The 21,607-nt window shown below is 38.1% G+C and overlaps 1 protein-coding gene across 1 annotated transcript in view; it reads left to right on the top strand.

The window, feature by feature from the left end:
• The window catches only part of HTR2C (5-hydroxytryptamine receptor 2C), a 285,831-nt gene extending 264,483 nt beyond the window's left edge, over nt 1-21,348 (top strand). The window contains exon 6 of the mRNA XM_032392744.1: nt 20,490-21,348. Coding sequence (XP_032248635.1) covers nt 20,490-21,316 — 827 coding nt within the window. The 3' untranslated portion in view covers nt 21,317-21,348. The remainder of the gene's footprint in view (nt 1-20,489) is intronic.
• Nucleotides 21,349-21,607: the final 259 nt, after the last annotated feature.

Here is a 21,607-nt window from a genome sequence, read left to right as displayed (position 1 = left end):
GCTCTGTGAATTGTGTAAGACTGATGAATCACAGACCTGTACCTCTGAAACAAATAATACATTGTATGTTAAAAAAGAAGAAGAAGAAGAAGATAGTAGGAAGGGAAAAATGAAGGGGGGCACATCGGAGGGGGAGATGAACCATGAGAGACTATGGACTCTGAGAAACAAACTGAAGGTTCTAGAGGGGAGGAGGGTGGGGGGATGGGTTAGCTTGGTGATGGCTGTTAAAGAGGGCACGTATTGAATGGAGCACTGGGTGTTATACGCAAACAATAAATCATGGAACACTACATCAAAAACTAATGAAGTAATGTATGGTGACTAACAAAACATAATAAAATAAAATTTTTTTAAAAACTGCTCTTTGAATGACTCTGCTAAGGAAGTAAAAGAAACAAGCCACAGCCTCAGAAAAAATATTGACAAGATATTTCTCACAAAAAAACTTATATCAAAATATATAAAGAATGCTTACCATTAAATAATAAGACAAACAACTCAATTAAAAATGGGCAAAATCATGGACAATTTTTATAAAAGAATGTATCCAAATGGTAATAAATATATGAAAGAATACTCAGTACCAAATGGTAATAAATATATGAAACAATACTCAGTACCATGAGGGTCATACAACTTTAAAACTACAAGAGACAGCTTATCACCCACTAGAATTACTAAAATTGAAAAGGGTACCAAAGAGTAGCAAGAATTAGTAGCAAGTGAGACTTTCATAATTTGCTGATGGGAGTGCAAAACGGTACTTGAGCAATTTCTTTTAAAAGGTATATATGCAGGGCGCCTGGGTGGCTCAGTCGTTAAAGCGTCTGCCTTTCAGCTCAGGTCATGATCCCAGGGTCCTGGGATCGAGCCCCGCATCGGGGTCCCCGCTCTGCGGGAGGCCTGCTTCTCCCTCTCCCACTCCCCCTGCTTGTGTTCCCTCTCTCGCTGTGTCTCTCTGTCAAATAAATAAAAAAATAAAATCTTAAAAAAAAAAAGGTATATATGCATCTACCCTATCACTCCACTGTTTATATTTACCCACATAATATGTATGCCCATACACACAAAAAAATTATGCACAAATACTCACAGCTACTTTATTCATAATAGTCCAATACTAGAAATAACCCAAATGTCCGTCAACATGTGAAAATAGCAGCAAAAGTTCTTGCAAAAGTATGATATTTACAATAAAAACTAGTGATACAACCAAAAATAAGGGTGATGATTTGACAGCCATTATAGTGACCAAAAGCAGCCAAATACATAAGCATAGATCCTATATAATTCCATCTATGTAAAGTTGTGGAACAGCAAAACTAATCTATATTGATAGATATCCAAATAGTCATTTTCTGAGCTCAAGGACACTGACTAGAAAATGACATGAGAAAACTATCTGCAGTGTTGAAAATTTTCTATTATTTTGATTGGGTGGTAATTACACATGTATATACATTTGTAAAACCTCATGCAAATGTATAATTGAAATCTGTCTATTTTTATGTGCCAATAAACTATACTCAATTGGTAAATTTCTTTTAAAAATCAACAGAGCATCAACAGCTTATAGGGCTCTAGAAAGTCATCTAAGATGCATGGATCTCAGAAAGCAAGGAGAAAGATTGAGAAAATAAAACACTTGAAGCATATAAAAAGCACACATTCTCTCTTATTGTGTTTTTTAAAAGTTAAGTAGTTACTCAAAGAAAAATTATAACAATATGTTGTAGGGTTGTACCATATTTAGAAATAAACCATATGGAAACAATTGTACATATGTCGGTGGGTATAAACAGACTTGTACTATTATATGATTCTTACATTATACATGAAGCAGATCATAAAGCTGATCATAACTAATCATAATATCTCCTTATTTTTTAATATCTGTAGGTTATGTGGTGATACCCTCTCTTTCACTCTTGATATTGATAATTTGTGTTCTCTGTCTTCTTTCCACCTGCTTTTTCTTGGTGTGTGTTGTGAGAGACTCATCAATTTTATTAAACTTTGCAAAGAATCAACTTTTGCTTTGCCAGTTTTCTCTCTTATTTTTGTTTTCTCTTTCACTGATTTTTGTTCTTGTCTTATTATTTCTTTCCTTCTACGTAGGATGTAATTTTTTCTTTGTAAAAATTTCTTATTGTGGAAACTGAGGTCACTGATTTTAACCCTTTCCTTTTTTTCTAATATGGACACTTATAGCTAAAATAGCCTCTGAACACTGCTTTTGCAATGTCCACAGATTTTATATGTTGTGTTTTCAACATATTTATCCAAATATTTTACCACATTTACTTGTGATTTCTTTTTTGGCCTGTGAACAACTTAGATATTTAATTCTGATGTTGTCAAAAGGTATTATAGAACATTTCAGTCTTTGGAAATTATTAAGATGTAGTTTATGCTCCAGTAGATCTGAATTTCCACCTGTTACTATTTCAATCAGCCTAAAACATTCCTTCAGCATTTCTTTTAGTGAAGATCTACTGGCAATAAATTCTCCTAGCTTTATTTTGTCTGAAAATGTCTTAACTTTACCCTCATAAAATTCTAGGCTGACAGGTTTGTTTTGTTTTTACTTTGTTCTATTTAAAGACAGTTTTAATATCTTCTGTCTTCTATAGTATCTGATGTGAAGTCCTTGGACATTTCTATATTAATCCTCTCTATGAAATGTATTATTTTTCTCTTGCCTTTAGATTTATTATTTATATTGTTTAAAAGTAGTTTGTTTATAATACACTTATTATTTCTTTCCTTTGAATTTATTCCACTAAGGGCTTGTTGAGTTGCACAGATCTATAGATTAATACTTTTCACCAAATTTGGGAAATTTTTACCATTATCTCTTCAAATATTTTCCTGCCCCATTATTTCTCCTCTTCTTCTGAGACTCTTTATTACATGTGTGTTAGAGTGCTTTATATTGTTCCATAGGTCAATGAAAATCTTAATTTTTTAAATCTTTTTTCTTTGTTCTTCCAATTATTTTTTTCAAGTTTTTATTTAGATTCCAGTTAGTTAACATAGTGTAATATTAATTTCAGGTATAGAATTTAGTGACTCCTCACTTATATACAACATCTAGTCCATGCTCATTTCAAGGGCCTTCCTTAATCCCCATCACCTATTTAACCCTTCCCACTGCCCATCTCTCTCCGTTTGCTCTCTATAGTTAAGAGCCTTTTTCTTAGTTTGTCTCTCTTTTTTTCCCCCTATGTCCATCTTAGCATAATACTCCCTGGCTCTGTACATGTCCTTGCAAATAGCAAGATTTCATTCTTTCTGGTGGCTCAATAATATTCCATTGTATATATATACCACTTCTTTATCCATTTATCAGTCAATGGACATTTGGGCTCTTTCCATAATTTGGCTATTGCTGATAATGCTGCTATAAACATTGGGATGCATGTATCCCTTCCAATCGGTGTTTGTGTATCCTTTGGGTAAATACCAAGTAGTGCAATTGCAGGATCATAGGGTAGTTCTATTTTTAAATTTTTTAGGAACCTCCATACTGTTTTTCCAGAGTGACTGCACCAGTTTGCATTCCCACCAACAGTGCAAGAGGGTTCCCCTTTCTCTACATCCCCTCCAATACCTGTTGTTTTCAGTGTTGTTAATTTTAGCCATTCTGACTGGTGTGGGGTCATATCTCATGGTAGTTTTGTATTTCCCTAATGATCAGTGATGCTGAGCATCTTTTCATGTGTCTTCTGGCCATCTGGATGTCTTCTTTGGAAAAATGTCTATTCAAGTCTTCTGCCCATTTTTAACTGGGTATTTGTTTTTTGGGTGTTGAGTTGTGTAAATTCTTTATAGATTTTGGATACTAACCTTTTATCAGATATGTCATGAGCAATTCTCTTCTCCCATTCTATAGGTTGCCTTTTAGTTTTGTTCATTGTTTTCTTCACCATACAGAAGCTTTTTTATTTTGATGAAGTCTCAATAGTTTATTTTTGCTTTTGCTTCACTTGCCTCAGGAGACATATCTAGTAAGAAGCTGCTATGGACAATGTCAGAGAGATTACTGCCTGTGTTCTTCTCTGGGATTTTGATGGCTTCCTATGTCACATTTAGGTCTTTAATCCATTTTGAATTTATTTTTGTGTATGACGTAATAAAAGTGGTCCAGTTTCATTCTTTTGCATGTTGCTGTCCAGTTTTCCCAGCACCATTTGTCTTTTTTTTTTCCATTGGGTATTCCTTCCTGCTTTGCCAAAAATTAGTTGACCATAGAGTTGTGGGTCCATCTCTGGGCTCTCTATTCTGTTCCATTGATCTATGTGTCTGTTCTTGTGCCAGTCCCATACTGTCTTGATCACTACAGCTTTGTAATATAACTTAAAGTCTGGAATTGTGATGCCTCCAGCTTCGGTTTTCTTTTTCAACATTCCTTTGGCTGTTTGGGGTCTTTTGTGGTTCCATACAAATTTTTGGATTTTTCTAGCTCTGTGAAAAATGTGGGTGGTATTTTGATAGGGATTGTACTAAATGTGTAGATTATTTGGGTCGTATAGACATTTTAACAATATTTGTTCTTACCCTTCCTTTTATTAATGTGGTATGACATTGATTGATTTGTGAATATTGAACCACCCTGCAGCCCTCAATAAATCCCACTTGATCGTGGTGAATGATTCTTTTAATGTACTGTTGGATTCAATTTGCTGGTATTTTGCTAGTATTTTGTTGAGAATCTTTGCATCCATGTTCCTTAGGGATGCATCCTTAGGGATGGATCCTTAGGAATGCCTGAAGTTCTCTTTTAGTGGGGTCTGTGTTTGGTTTTGGAATCAAGGTAATACTTGCCTCATAGAATAAGTATGGAAGTTTTCCTTCCATTTCTATTTTTTAGAATAGTTTGAGAAGAATAGGTATTTACTCTTCTTTAAGTGTTTGGTAGAATTCCTCTGGGAAGCTGTCTGGCCCTGGACTTCTGTTTTTTGGGAGATTTTTGATTACTGATGTAATTTCCTTGCTGGTTATCAGTCTGTTCAGGTTTTTATTCCTTCTTTTCCAGTTTTGGTAGTTTACATGTTTCTAAAAATTTATCCATTTCTTCCAGACTGTCCAGTTTGTTGGCATATAGTTTTTCATAATATTCTCTTATAATTGTATTTCTATGGTGTTGGTTGTGATCTCTCCACTCTCATTTGTGATTTTATTTATTTGGGTCCTTTCTCTTTTCATTTTGATAAGTCTAGCTAGGAGTTTATCAATTTTATTAATATTTTCAAAGAACCAGCTCCTGGTTTCATTGATCTGTTCTACTGCTTTTTAGTTTCTATATCATTTATTTCTATTCTAATCTTTATTATCTCCCTTCTGCTGGCTTTAGGCTTCATTTGTTGTTCTTTTACTAGCTCTTTTAGGTGTAAGGTTAGGTTGTTTATTTGATTTTTCTTACTTCTAGAGGTAGGCCTGTACTGCTATATACTTCCCTCTTATGACTGCTTTTGCTGCGTCCCAAAGGTTTTGGACTGTCATGTTTTCATTTTCATTTGTTTCCATGTATTTTTTTTTATTATTTCTCTGATTTCCTGGTTGATCCGTTCATTCTTTAGTAGCATGTTGCTTAACCTCCATGCATGTGTGGTCTTTCCAAATTTTTTTCTTGTGATTGACTTCAAGTTTCATAGCGTTCAGAAAAGATACATGCTGTGATCTTAATCGTTTTGTACTTGTTGAGGATTGATTTGTGACCCAGTATGTGATCTATTCTGGAGAATGTTCCATGTGCACTTGAGAAGAATGTATATTCTGGGGCATTAGGATGAAATGTTCTGGATATATCTGGTTCAGTGTGTCTTTCAAAGCCATTGTTTCCTTGTTGATTTTCTGTTTAGATGCTCTGTCCACTGTTGTAGGTGGGGTGTTAATCAAGTGCTGGAAGTCCCCTACTATTACTGTATTATTATCAATGAGTTTATTTATGTTGGTTATTAATTGGTTTATATATTTCTGTGCTCCCAAGTTGGGGGCATAAATATTTACAATTGATAGATCTTCTTGTTGGATAGACCCCTTAGTTATGATATAATGCCTTTCATCTCTTGTTACAGTCTTTGTTTTAAAAATCTAGTTTTTCTGATATAAGTATTGCTACTCTGACTTTCTTTTGACTTCCATTGGCATGACTGATGTTTCATGCCCTCACTTTCAATCTGCAGGTGTCCTTAGGTCTAAAATGAGTCTCTTGTAAGCAGCATATCAATGAGTCTCTTTTTTTTTTTTAATCCATTCTGACACTGTATGTCTTTTGATTGGAGTATTTAGTCCATTTACATTCAGAGTGATTATTAACAGATAATGCATTTAGTGCCATTTTATTGCTTGTCTTGTGGTTATTTCTGGAGATTTTCTCGGTTCCTTTCTAGTCTTTGTCACTTTTAGTCTTTCATTCCCACTCAAAGGGTCCTCTTTAATATTTCTTGCAGGGGTGCCTGGGTGGTTCAGTCAGTTGAGCGTCCAACTCTTGGTTTCAGCTCAGGTCATGATCTCAGGGTCATGGGATCAAGCCCTGCGTCAAGCTCTGTGTTTAGCAGGGAGTCTGCTGGAAACACTCTCTGTCTCTCTCCCTTTCCCCTCCCCCTGCTCTCTCTCGCTCTCTCTCTCTCTCTCTCTCAAATAAATAAATAAATCTTTAAAAAGTATATTTCTTATAGGCCTGGTTTAGTGGTCACAAACTCCTTTAGTTTTTGTTTGTCTGGGAAACTCTCTAGCTCTCCTATTCTGAATGATAGCCTTGCTGGATAGAGTATTCTTGGCTGTAGATTTTTCCCATTCAGCATGTTGAATATATCATGCCACTCCCTTCTGGCTTGTCAAGTTTTTGTGGCAAGATCTACAGCTAGCCTTATGGGTCTTCCCTTGTAAGTTTTTTCTTTATCACTATATTTTGCAAATTTAACTACAATATGACTTGGTGTTGGCCTGCTTTTGTTGATTTTGATTTTGATGGGAGTTTGCCATGCCTTCTGGATTTGGATGTCTGATTCCTTCCCCAGATTAAGAAAGTTTTCAGCTATTATTTCCTCAAATAAACCTTCTGCTCCCTTTTCTCTCTTCTTCTTCTTTTGGGACTCCTATGATACAAATGTTATCACATTTGATGGAGTCACTGAGCTCCCTAAGTCTATTCTCATGATCCATAATTCTTTCTCACTTCTGTTCAGCTTCATCATTTTCCATTATTCTAGCTTCTATAGCATTTATTCATTCCTCTGCTTCTTCCATCCTTGTGATCATTACATTTGGGTGGTTTCGAATCTCAGTTATTGTATTTTTAATTCCTACTGTTTTTTAACTCTTTATCTCTATGGTAAGGGTCTCTCTGATGTCTTCCATGCTTCTCTTAAGTCCACCCAGTATCCTTATGATTGTTGTTTTAAATTCTCAAGCAGGCATATTACTTATATCTGTTTCGATTAGATCTCTGGCCATGACTTTCTTACTCTTTCTTTTGGGGTGAATTCCTCTCTCTTGGCATTTTGTCTAAGTCTCTATCTTCTTCTGTGTATTAGAAAAGCCTGTTAAGTTTCCTGCTCCTGAGAGTAATGGCTTTATGAAGAAGAGGTCATATAGTGTCCAGGTCCTGGGGCTTCAGAGAGTGTCTCTGGTGTGTGCTGCATATACTCTGCTGTTCTGTTTGGGCTGCTCTTTCCCTCAGTTCAGTTGTCTTCAGAGGCTGTTCTTGCTTACAGTGGGCAGTGTTGGACCTTGGCCAGAGTGTGGCAAGTTTTAACTAGGCATGCTCTGGTCTGCCTGTTAAATGAGACCTGATGATACTTCCATTAGAACTAAAGCCTTGCAGAACTCTATGGTCAGAAGACATGGTGGGTGCAGGAGTTTGTGCTGGTCTTCTAGGGAAGGGGCCTGCTGTGCTGGTCTTCGGCACACTTGCCTGAGAAAAGCAGTACCAGCAGAACACAGGGGATCAGGACTTGGTGTAAGCAGATTAAGCAGCCAGTGTTGGCGCTGTGCTGTTTACTGAAGTTGGTTTATGCTGAGGGGCAAAGAAGGGAAATGGCACCAGCCAACTCCTTTGTCCCCAGAGAGAAGTCTCCGTGCTTGCTGCTCTTAGGAAAGTACTTCCAAAAGAACAAAACATTTCCCTTCATGCCTCCTAGGCATTTTTCAGATGGTTGTTTTCAAGCAGTCTGTCTCCGAGTTGCTTGCCTGCCTGGAGCAGTGCAGTGCCCCTTGGGCTCTATCCCAGCCAAACCTGCTGACTTTTAAAACTCCGAACTTTAAGGACATGCTGTGGTGGGGGCCTACACTGGTCTCCTGGGGGAGAGTCCTGCTGTGCTGGGATAAATGCTGGTTTGACCAAGAAGGGCAATTGTGCCAGAGCACATGGGCATGGGGTTTGGAGCAAGCTGGCTAAACAGCCAGTGTCTAGGTTAGCCGCCCTTAGCAGGTGTCTCTGCACCTATGCTGAGGGGCAGGTGAGGGAAGCAGTGCCCACTGACTCCTTTATTCCCAGAGAGGCGTCTCTGCGAATGCCACCTCTCACGGATGTGCTCCAAGAAGAGCTAACAGTCTCTCTCTCCATGCCCCTTAGGTGATCCTCAGATTGTGCCGTCTGCCCCAGTGTTGCTCACCCGCCTTCTCTCCAGGAGTAGGGCGGCACCCTCAGGGCTCTATCTTGGCCAAGCCTGCTGACCTCTAAAACTCCACTCTTTGAGCCCTGCTGGTTGTAAAAACTCAAGAAAATTAGCCCCTCTCATTTTCCCAGCCAGTGGCTTTGGAGAATTGCTCTCCTTGTGGATACCCCTGTTTGCTCCCCTCTCTCTCACCTTTCTCCACGACCACAGCTCCCTCCCTTCCACAGCACCTGTGATCCATTTCTCCTCCAAACCATGTCTCCGCACTTCCTACCTTCCTCCATGTGGCCTCTTCTCTCCCTCTAGTTGTGCAGTTTGTTCTGTCAGTCCTCAGGTCAATTTCTTGAGTATTCAGAATGATTTGATAGTTATCTAGCTGTATTCGAGGGATGAGGCAAGCCCTCAAGTCCTCCTACTATACCCCCACCTTAGCTCCCCCAACCTTTTCCAATAATTTTTGTGAGTGTCTTTAAGTTTGTAATTCCTTTCTTCTGCCATCTCCAATCATCTGTAAAACTTCTCCAGTTTAGTTTTCATTCATGTATTTTATCTCATAGTTCCAAAATTTCCTTTCCACTCTTTGTTATAATTTACATTTCTCTGCCAAGAGCCAGCATCTCTTCATTCATTTGGACCATATTTGGCTTTAAGTCCTTCAACATCATTATTTTGTAATAGTTGCTGCAAATTCTCATCTGATAATTCCAACAGTAGGTGGAACCAGAAGTCTGTTTTCATTGATTGCTTTTTTGTGATTACTATCATAATTTCCTATTTCTTCATATCCATCTTTTATTTTATGAAGGGCACTGTAGATGATACAGTACAAAAAGTCTAGAAGGTGTTGTTTTCTTTTAAAGAGTATTCAATTTCAGGCTGGCATGCTATGAATTTCCTTCTGTTTTTCTTGATTCTATTCAGGTTTGGGGTTAGGTTTTATAATGGTGAATCTTTTAAGGACATGATCCTTACTACTAAGTATATACTTTCTTTTGTTTCAGCCGAATCCTCAAGATGTTAGTGATGGGCTAATATGGTCTCTTCATTCTGGTTGGGCCAGACTCCAACTTCTAGAACTGTGTAACCTCTAGTATATCTGTTCTGTTCTTATTCTCATCGCTGCCACTCACTTCTAGGCCTTATGGAATCTCACTGTGTAACCTAGCTCTCAACCATGTACCTGGAAGTATGCTTACAAATACTTCTTGGTCTCCCCTTCTGCATAGTTCTCTCTTCTTTTACACCTTGATCAGGAAATTCTAGGTGTTTTGGGAGTCCTGAATGCTGATCTCTGTTTCCTTAGTTCAGCAGGACAGCCAACCCCTACTTGGGCTTTCCTTCCCTGTGCCACAGTGAAGAAATTGTCTCCATATAGAGAGGGAAAGTGTGAATATAGCACTATCTCAAGTTTCTCCCTCATCTTAAAAACACAGTCCTACACAGATTATTTCCAAATGCTTGAAAAAAAAAAAATATATATATATATATATATTCTGTTTAGTTTTATGGTTGTTTTTGGCAGAATGGCAACTCTGGTACCAAGAACTCTATCATGGCTGGAAACATGAGTCCAATTTTAAAAATCTTTTTTTCATTGTGCTTAAGTTTAAATGATATGCATTGACCTTCTTGAAGTTCATTGATCATTGTTTCTACTATTAATCCCATACAATGTGTTTTTTTAATTTTAAGTAATGAATTTTTTTTTTTTAGTTGCAGGATTTCCTCTTTTCTTTAGTTTTCACATCTATCCTGAAATTCCCATGTCTACCATCACATATCTATCTTTTCTGGTAAATTGTTAACATATTTATGCCAGTTAAAGCCTTTGTTAATTTCAATATCTGGATCATGTGTGGGTCTGTTTCTATTTACTTATTTTCCTCTTTATTATGGGTCACATTTTTCTGGGGTTTTGTTTTTTTGTATATCTAGTAATTTTATAAATATACTCTTATGGAAGCATTGTTTTTTGTTTCTTATGGTAGGCTCCGGGTCTTAAAAGCTCTTGTTTTCAGTCCTGGGGCAAATCCTTTAATTTTAAGAAACTGGCTTTTTTCCTAAGGTATGTTCCTTTTGAGCATAAATGAAAGGCCAAGGTATTTACTAAGTTTTTCTAATGATGTGATGCGAACTCCCAACTTTGTTTTCTCTGCCATAGACAACTGTTGAGATTTCTATTAAATACTTTCATCCTTTCAAATGTTGCTTGCTCCATGGGTTCTTTGGAATCTCACACATAAAGGATTCAGGTGTCAAGAAAAAAATGGAGGGAATTTCTATAGATATTTTATGGTCTCTCCTCCCTGTGACTTGTCCTTTCTCTGACTGCACTCTTCAACTCCTAGCTGTTCTGGCAGATCTTAATGCTATTATGTTACTCCACAGCTCAGTTAGACTGTAACTTTCTTTTCTTTTTTTTTTTTTTAAAGACTTATTTATTTATTTGAGAGAGAAAGAGAGAGCACATGAGCGGAAGGGGCAGAGGGAGAGGGAGAGAGAATGTCAAGCAGACTCCATGCCCAGCATGGAGCCCAACACAGGGTCCAGTCTCATGACCCCGAAATCACGACCCTGAGATCACAACCTCAGCCAAAACCAAGAGTCAGATGCTCAACTGACTGTGATACTCTGGTGCCCCTAGACTGTAACTTTCTGCTTTGAGGTCTAACCTCCATGCTGGAGAATGCCCTCAGGGGAAGAGACATATAAATTTGGAACTCAAACAACATGTTTCCCTCATTCAATGGCTGAGTCTTCTGTAATTTCTACATGATTTTTGCTCACACTTACGTACCTTCAAATGTTGGGTTTTTAAAATTTTGTTCACAATTTATGATTGTTATTAGCAGGAGTGCTGGTCTTCCATAAGCTGCTCCACCATTATTAGAAAATGATAGTCTTTTCTTGCCAGTTTTTATAGTTGTTTATAGCAAGAAGTTAAGTCTAATTTTGATACCAGCTACTACATCATGACTGTAGCTGGGAATTTGTAAAGTCTGATGTTGAAAAAAATTAACATCTTTATTTTAACTAACCAATAACTGAAATTTGGGATTTACTCCAGTTACAAATGTAGGCAATAAACCAGAATAGTAATTTGCAGTATCTATATTATTATCACCAATAGGAATCACAGATAATTAAAAATCACATTCAGTTCTGGCAGATAGCTTGACATATGATAAACCCTGGTCACTATTTCAAAATTTGAGTAGCTATTAGATATTTAATGTGTTAATTAAAAAACACATATATTATTGTTTCTAAAGTTGGTCTTTAATGTTTGATAGCAGAATGCCAAAATAATTTTGTTTCCTTTGCAATCCCCTGTGTTGTTTTATCCATTCAAAAACATTATTCTGAGAGGTCTATACTTACAAAAAGGTTTAGAACCCTCTGCCCTAGATTCTTTTCTGATCCTTCTTCTTTCCACAAAAGTTCTCCTTAAAAGATTGTAATTTCCCTTGTAATTTCCCCTTATAAGAAATGTCCTGTTCCCAGCTCACACCTATCTCCTGAGTTCGAAACACCTATATTCACATAGAATTTCATATTGATCCTCAACAAGCACTTCTAACATAACACAATCCAGAGTCCATTACCTTCCCTGCCACAATCTTGCTCTTCACCTATGTTCCTATGCTTAATGGCAACCCCATCTACCTAAGGACACAAACCAGAAACTTGTAATTACTTATTGACGACTCCTTCTCTCTCACATGCCATATCCAATCTATCACCATGTCTTATAAATGGAACTTCCTAAATATCTCGAAAGTTTATTTATTTCCCTTAATCCTTTCTACTTTTCCCTTTATTTAGACTCTTCTTTCCCTTGCATAATAATACCTTTCTTACCTGTTACAAAAGAACTGAGGCCACCTTCTACCCAAGTCTTCACTTTCTGCCTAGGGACCCAGCAGTCCATTTATTCTCAGGTTCTCAGAGCCTTGTTCCATTGCCCATTGTCTCTTTATTTTTCCTGCATCTCCAAACTCTCTTCCGAATATTTTCCCAGTAGCATATAAGAGTGTTCAACTATCTGATTTTATTTTTAAGAAAAGCTTACTATCTACATTCACCTACCTGCATTCACTCTCCTTATTTCTCATTGCTTCACAGAATCAACAAATATCCACTTAAATCATTTTGTGCATCAAGTTAACAGTTCTGTTTTTTGCCATCTACCAGTTATTTCTCATTTCTATTTATCCTTCTTTTACCTTTTCATGCAGGCCTTGATAATTTCTACCACCCATTCACATTACCATCTCTTCTAATGTAAAGTAACAGCCATTCTTAATTCCTAGTGTAATTCTTCCAATTGTTTCTGACTTTGCCTCCTCGGGGACCTTATTCCATCATCTGTTACCTTTCTTTTTTGCATCTTTAAGTTCTTCCATTCTACTAGCTTTCACCCTTAACGTGTAAGCACATTATTAATCTTAATTAATCTTGAATATAATCTAAAATATAATCTTAGTCTTCTCAAACATCACTAGTTTGTGAGTAATGCAGGAGGGAAAAATAATTTTCCATCTACCTTTCTGAGGCCTTAGCTTAGACCTCCAGTAATAAAAGACAGATTAACAAGTGAAAAACAAACAGACATTTAATATCCCTGTATACATGGGATATACAAAAACAAAACAAAACAAAACTGAGTAACTTCTCCAGATGGTGCAAGGCACCACCTTAAATACCATCTTCAGCTAACAACAAAGATGTGGGTTGGGAGGAGACCAGTTATGGGAGATTACTTGGAAAAACACAGTAAACAAGGGTAAATTGTGTTATGCAGATTTAAGTGGGTGCCTTCTCCATTAATAAGACTATCTCCTCTCCTGATTTAGTCATCCTTCTCTTCCTGGTACAGAGAGGAAAACCCTTACATAGGGAGATTTCCTTTATGGATGCAAATTTCTCTCACAAAAAGGTAACTTCTACTTTGTTTTCAGAGCTTTCCCTGTGTTTGCAATTTCTCAAAATAATCAACTCAAAATAACCTTTATGCCAATGAGGCATATTTTGGGGTGGTATAGTCTACTACCTCACGGTAGTCATGTGGTCCTATTTCAGCACTACCTCCAATTTCACTTTCTCATGCCCTCAGCCATGTTGTAGTTAAATACTAAGACCTTCCCCACCCACCTTTTCACAGATTCTCTTCACAGTATATCTTACAAACCCTGAACATTCATCTTGTTAGCTCATGGGCTGTCTTCTCTTGCTTTCCTTGTTTATAGTCTTCCTCTTTTAGTTCAACTTCCTTCAGTCATTTAAGTTCTTCGTACCCCTACTATCGCTAACTCTATCCCTTATTCACACATGCCTATGTCCCTACTCTTCTTAAACCTAAAAACCCCTTGAAGTTCAAAGTTGACTCTGAACCTGACTCTGAATTTCTTAACATTCTCACTGCACAAACGTCATACTGATGTATTTGCCAAAGCATGCACAATGCTTCTCTCTGCAACTCCGTCACACTTTATCACCTGAAAACAAAGGCAACACAGCGTGCGTTGTTTTGTCTTCTATGTTCTTCTCTGAACATAGTTCCTTCATCTTCTGCTATCAACTCCCACGTGCAAGAGATTCATTTATTACTCCATGAGGCAAGGACCATGCATGTGAGCTTGACATTGCGTGGTCCTCCTAGGTGTCTTTGAAAAAAATTTTTTCCATGAAAAACAACTCGTAGAAACAGATAACCTTTGAGATTGCCCTTCAGTTTTCGTAAGATGTTGTATTACTAAAGATAGCCTTGCAGTTTAGAAGAATGTTTGCATTTTGATGTTGGCCAATTTGTCCCAGGAAATTTATTCTATAATCTCTCTCTCCTCCTTTGAATCACCATTTCTTATTTGTTTCCTGTCAATCTGTTTCCTGTCTTCACTACTCCACTATTATTGTTCTCTCTATAATCACCGGTGACCTCCTCGTTTTCAAAGACAGAGGAAATGTTTTTAATTCTAGACCTTTCTGTGACACTTGACACTGTTGAGGGAGTCTTCTTCAGAACATTCCATCCCGTTACCTGTTTTGACATAATTCTTCATTCACACTGAATTACTACCATGCCGCTGATACCCATTTTGCAAATTTTGCGGCTGATAATTTTGATTTTACCGGAAGAGATCAAAAAGTTTTTCAGAACAGGTTCACACACAGGTACTGGCAATGACAACTATATAGTGACTAGGGGCTGGCCAATGGTGATTGTAAGAGACTTTCAGTCATGAGACCCATCACGCTTTCAAAGATGTTGAAATCTGAAAGAAATTGTGCATCTAAGAATCATTGGCATATGGTATTATTATCTGAGAGTTTGAAGAGAATTGATCTGTGTTGCTTGAATTCGAGGCTTTAAGAAACAATGTGAACATCTTTATATATTTTCTGGATTTACTTGCTTTACTTGAAGTAAATAACCTTAGCAAGTTATTGTATGACTTTTACGAGGCTGGAAGGAGATAATGCATGCCAAGTATGTGCTGCAGATGAAGTACCAGAGGTAGCGAGTACTCAGTGAGTGATAGGAGTTGTAACAGCTGTAGGCGGTAATGGTCCCAGTCGTAACCGTAGCCGCAGTCATGGGAGTAGTGGCGATATTTTCAATAAAGACATAAACGATAACTGTTCATGAATTCAGCATTTCTAAAGTGCTAAGACCCTATATGTGTATTGAAAGTACTTTTGTCTCTGAATTCAAGTAATCTTAATAAATAATACTTTTCAGGGTTTTTTGAGAACTAAATGAGATAATGCATGCAAAATGTTTGACTGCTTATTGGTTGAAGTAGTACTTGATATTTTCAGCCGAACGTGAATTATAATTTTTTTGTTGTTTCTAAAACTCTGAAGAAGACTGATAAAGATTCATTGAAGTTAATTTCAGAAAGATTAAGTGATTCTAGTTAATAATTCCTTCTCTCTATGTTTTGTCTGGATTGAGTAAGATAATATGTGAAAGTATATAATAATCGTAAAGTACTTGACTCCGTGTATGACAAATAGGAAGCACTCGGTAAAAGGTAGTTATCAGTACTGCAATTGTTATTTGTACCTGGTATTTTCTATGATAGTTCATTCTCACTCTTTCTCCTTGGCCAACTCAAAGGTTTTAAAAATATCAAAGACTGCTCCAATTACACTTACTAAAATTACTTAATTTTTCTGAAGTTAACTTCACCAAATACCATGTGCCTTTCAGAATTTTTATAAGAATGAATAAGATAGTGCATGTAGTTTTTTGCTATTATTGATGTTGTTTTATATTTACCTGGCATTATATCACCTGAATTTCTACTGGTTGACAAATTTAAAATACTGAGAAAGACTTTCCTCATTTGCTGAACTTAACTCTCCAGGGTTGAAATAACTTCATCTATTAACATAGAAGAGCAGTTCTCAAACTCAGTGGTATCAGGACCCCTTTATACTCTTCAAAATAATTGAAGACCCCAAAAATCTTTTGTTATGTGGATTATACCTATTGATATTTGTTGTATTTGAAATTAAAACTGAGAAATGTTTTAACTATTTATGAGTCATTTCATTTTAAATAACAAGAATGAACCCTTTAAAGGTTAACATAAATAACATTTTTATGAAAACCACATTTTACAATCTTGAAAATCTCTTCAATGTTTAGTTTTATGGAAAGACAGTTGAATTCTCATATCTGTATCTGCATTCAACTTGTGATGTGTTCTTCGGGTTGAAGTTTATGAAGAAAACACAGTTTTAAAGACAAATAGTTGGAAAAAGGAAATCTAGCAAACCCTCTAATACAGTCTCAGTGACCCCCCAGGGTCCTTGAACTACACTTTGAGAACTGCTGACACATACCTTTAATTTTTTTAAGTACTGAATAAGATAATCCTACAATATATATCGTTATGAATGCTGCTTCATTTGTTGCTATTATTTATAATTTCCAAATATTGTCAAAAAATCTTGAGTTCTTTCTTGTTTTGTTGACTGCATTCATGGTTTCTTAAAAAAAAAAAGAAAAAGAAAATTAATAATGGCATAAACTTGGTAAAGGGGCTAAGCTACTTTACTAAAATCTGTATTACAGAGTCTTTAACCAAATTGAGATAATACAGTTTACATCTATAATGTCAGTGATATGCCTGGCTCAGTGCCTGGAACGTAAGATAGACTCAGCAAAAAGGCAGCTTTGGAATCACTCTTTACTCAATGTACATAAAATTATACAAATAGGTGCCACGGATAAAATTGGACTCACATATCCAATAACAGCTTCAGCTCATCTGGAGTCAGTCTTTTGTTATCCTTTAACACAGGCCTATTTTAGGCCCCAGAGTCCCTTAGGAAAGTGAATAAATCTTTTAGCAGAAACAAGCTAATCCTACTGCAGAGATGGGCTCTGCTCTTCTGGTCAGTGTGTAAGGCCTTCCCCAGAGACGAGACTTCAGGTAGCTCTAGAAGATTGTGCAGCATTTCCTCTAGGGAACTGAATCTCCACTCCAGCACTTGAGTGTAGGTCTGTCTATCCTTATCAGGATTCTTGCAGAGTGAATGCAATGTCCCCAGACCAAGTCTCTACTTCCCACATTGCTAGGGTGGGAGAGGGGGAGAGGTCGGAAGGGGAGGAGTTCCCCCACACCCCCCTCTGGTCTTGCTATAGGATCCTGAGAAAGTATGAGTTTTTCTTCCAGCACTTTGGCAGAAAATGGCCTTCTTTCCTACAATTATGTCAAAGTGGTAGTCTTTCTACTCAGAACCCCAAGTCTGTTGCTCTAAAGTAATCACTTCCGAGGTCAGCAGTGGCCAGTAAGTCCTGGAGAACTTTATGATCTGAGATCTAATAGTGATTTCATTGCCTGCTTCAGAAAGGACCTCTATGTCTTCTTTTTCTCTTTTTAACTTCTAAAATAGTATTGAACTTTTGTTATGGAGGCTTTCAAAGATTACAAAAGTAGGTACAATTATATAATAAAGACCCATGTATTTATCATCCAGCTCTAAGATTTATCTATTTATGGACTGTCTTGTTTCATTCATACTTCTGTTTACTTCTCCCTCCCATATTATTTTGAAATAAACTCCAGTCATCATAATACTTCATAAATATTTCAGTATGTATATCTAAAAATATAAGAGCTATTTTTTCTACATAACCACAGTATCAACATCTCTCTTAAAAATTAATGAATGGTAATTATTTAATATCATCAAAAAGCCAGTCATTATTCAAAATTTCCTGCTGTGTCATGAATGTTTTTCAAAGCTGGTTGGCATCGAGATTCCAAGAAGGGCCACATATTATAATTGTTTGATAGGTATTTTAAGTCTCTCCTATAAGTTCTCACTCTAATTTTTTTCTCTTGTAAATTATGTTTTGAAGAAGCCCTTCCCTCTTTTCTTAATTCCCTATTCACTTCCTTAACTCCAGAAAACTTCCTGCAGCCTAACCCTTCACTAAAACATTTCACTGAAGATAAGCCAATACTGACTTCTTTCAGGCAAGCCTAATCTACACGCTTTCTAAAGACTCCCTTATATTTATGACTTTTGGAATGAAGATTCTAATGTTACAAGCTGGCAGCCTTCTTACCTGCCTTTTTGTAACTTAAGAAATGTAGGGGGGCCTGGGTGGCTCAGTTGTTAAGCATCAGCCTTCGGCTCAGGTCATGATCCCGGGGTCCTGGGATCGAACCCCATATCAGGCTCCCTGTTCAGTGGGGAGCCTGCTTCTCCTTCTCCCCTTCTCCCCCTGCAGCTCTCCCTGTTTGTGTGCTCTCTCACTCTCTCTTTCTTTGTCAAATAAATAAAGTCTTAAAAAAAAAAAAGTGTAACCTGTGGGGTTCTGTTGTACTCTGTACTCCCAAATGCCTGTTGAAATTCCTCCATGCATTTCATCAAACTTGGTGAAAGTTACCTTCTGATACGCATCACTCTTCCCATCCAGAGTTCAAAATCTCTTCCTCTAGATCCCTCACAGCATTACCTGAGGATACCTTTTGTGTGCAGAGTCTCCTGCTTTTCACAGCCTCCCTGACTTTCTTGAATGGCATTCCTCGGCTCAGAACTGTGGGCATGTACTAGTACTCCCAGGGAGCCTTGTCACATTTATTACCGCTTCTCACACCATCACCTGGTCTCTTTCTCTAGAAAAAAGGTCAGTCATTTCAGAAATTCAGTGTCTTGGGAAGAAGACTTACAGATCACTTCCCAAACAGTCTCTCTTCCTCTCTTTCCCAGAGAGGAAATACCATCACCACCTTCAGTGGGCTCTAGCAAAGAGCCACTGACCATTGTTCCCTCTTGGTCATCCGGCCAAAACTCTCTCCCTGACGTAGGGTATTGAGGCTGACTGCAAGAAGGGATTTTCAGTTTCAGATCTGTCCCAGTTCTCCATGTGTCCCCTAAGGCCAGCCATAATCTCTGAGGGTGCACTGCTCTCTCCGCTCACAGCTCATAGGGTGACTATCCGCCAGCCCAGGATTCCTAATAATAATCTCTGATAGATTCCTAAAAGTGCAATCTGACTTTTCCCAGGCTTCAACTTCCTGGGGACACAAGGGAGAATAAATTAACACTGAAATTTAGACTTTACTTGCAAGTTATCCTATCAATGCCAGATCTCTTCAAGATCTCCCAGAGAGATTTCTGCAAATGTTCCGGTTTCTCACTTAGACTGAGGCACAAGATCCCCTTCCACTCCCACCTCCTCCTTGCTATTTTCTACCAGTGAGCTTATTTATGAATGGAGGTGCATGCTTCCAAGGACTACCTCTCAGAATTCTTAAAAAACAAAAAATGTGGGCGCCTGGGTGGCTCAGTCAGTTAAGCGACGGCCTTCGGCTCAGATCATAATCCCGGAGTCCTGGGATCGAGTCCCACATCGGGCTCACCGCTCATCGGGGAATCTGCTTCTCCCTCTGACCCTCTCCCCTCTCATGCTGTTTCTCTCTCTCTCAATCTCTCTCTCTCAAATAAATAAATAAATAAAATCTTTCTAAAAACTTTTAAAAATGCTTGAAATTCCACACAGAAATGGGGATACTGCATCTCTCCCAACTCTGTATTTTACTCTGTCACTTGCCCTTGAAATGATGTCTCTTAGGCCCAGTGACTCACAAAAGACTCTTGCTAAAAAGAGAGTCTTCTCAGTTTCTGCATATAGATGATTATTTCTGCATAGTGCTCAGATCTAGTCCCTGCAGCACGGCTGAGGACCCTACTGCCCTCTCCATCTCTAGTAACCAGAGCTCCGGGGCTCTGGCGCCATAGGACTCACACATAAAATTGCCTCCTCTTAGCCTCTTTCCTCAGGAGAGGAGGGAGTAGAAGGGGACACTGTCAGCTAAAAATTCATCTCAAACTCAGCCCAGCCAACTCTGATATGGCATGATTTCTCTTACAGGTGGTATACACATCATTTTTATTGCATGTGGAAGATGAATGCTAAAAAAATGAACCAGTGAATTTATGAATGCCATTGAGTGTAGCTGTAATGTATTCATTCATTCAACAGTTATTTACTGAGTGCCCCCTGTGAGCCAGGGCAGTTCCAGGAACCGGAAATGAAACAAAGCACACACACAGTCCACTCTTACACACGAGCAGTAATGGGAATTCCTCCCCTTCTATAGAAATTTGGGGAGAAGGCATTCCTAGCCTGAAAGAAATTGTCATTTTTCTGAGGTCACACTTCTACTCTTTCCTGTGACTATCAGCTTATGCCATGAATAGCTTTCAACAAATGCCAGTTCTGAATTTTCTTCAGTAAAATGCAATTGAATGTATGCCACTGCACAAACCTATTCAGTCCTTCAATGCGCTGTAACGATATCCTACCTTTTGTTGTTGTTTTGGTCCCTTTAGGTGTGTCCGTTCCCATCCCAGTGATCGGACTGAGAGATGAAGAGAAAGTGTTCGTCAACAACACCACATGCGTGCTGAATGACCCAAATTTCGTTCTCATTGGGTCCTTCGTCGCTTTCTTCATACCGTTGACGATCATGGTGATAACGTATTGCCTGACGATCCACGTTCTTCGCCGTCAAGCTCTGATGTTACTGCACGGCCACATCGAGGAACCGCCTGGAATAAGCCTGGACTTTCTGAAGTGCTGCAAGAGGAACATGGCCGAGGAAGAGAACTCTGCCAACCCTAACCAAGACACGAACCCACGCAGAAGAAAGAAGAAAGAGCGACGTCCGAGGGGCACCATGCAAGCTATCAACAACGAACGGAAAGCGTCGAAAGTCCTTGGCATTGTTTTCTTTGTGTTTCTGGTTATGTGGTGCCCGTTTTTCATTACCAATATTCTGTCGGTTCTGTGCGGGAAGGCCTGTAACCAAAAGCTCATGGAAAAGCTTCTGAATGTGTTTGTTTGGATTGGCTATGTCTGTTCAGGAATTAATCCTCTGGTGTATACGCTTTTCAACAAGATTTACCGAAGGGCTTTCTCTAACTATTTGCGCTGCAATTACAAGGCAGAAAAGAAGCCTCCCGTGAGACAGATCCCGAGAGTCGCTGCTACTGCTTTATCTGGGAGGGAGCTTAATGTTAACATTTACCGGCACACCAACGAGCCCGTGATTAAGAAAGCTAATGACAACGAGCCCGGTATAGAGATGCAAGTGGAGAATTTGGAGCTACCAGTAAATCCCTCCAACGTGGTTAGTGAAAGGATCAGCAGTGTGTAATTAGGAGTGTGCAAGCAGCAGTCTTTTCCTATGGTAAAGCTACAAATGTAGGGAAAGGTCCTAGAATTCTTCCGTCGGTTATAACTAATGTAAATATCGTCGTCTGATAAAAAGTGTTTTGTATATAGCTTTGCAACCCTGTACTTTACAATCATGCACACAACAGTGAGATTTAGGGTTCTATATTTACTGTTTATAATAGATTGAGAATAACTTATTTTGATTATTTGATGCATAAAATGTCGATGTTTCTGCTTTCCCTTCCTTCCTCTTTCCTTCCCTCCTTCTCCC

Source organism: Phoca vitulina, unplaced genomic scaffold (genome assembly GCF_004348235.1).
Source record: "Phoca vitulina isolate PV1807 unplaced genomic scaffold, GSC_HSeal_1.0 scaffold69, whole genome shotgun sequence".
Classification (NCBI taxonomy): domain Eukaryota; kingdom Metazoa; phylum Chordata; class Mammalia; order Carnivora; family Phocidae; genus Phoca; species Phoca vitulina.
The sequence above is the reverse complement of the archived record's forward strand: the minus strand, read 5'-3'. Positions and strand labels throughout refer to the sequence as shown.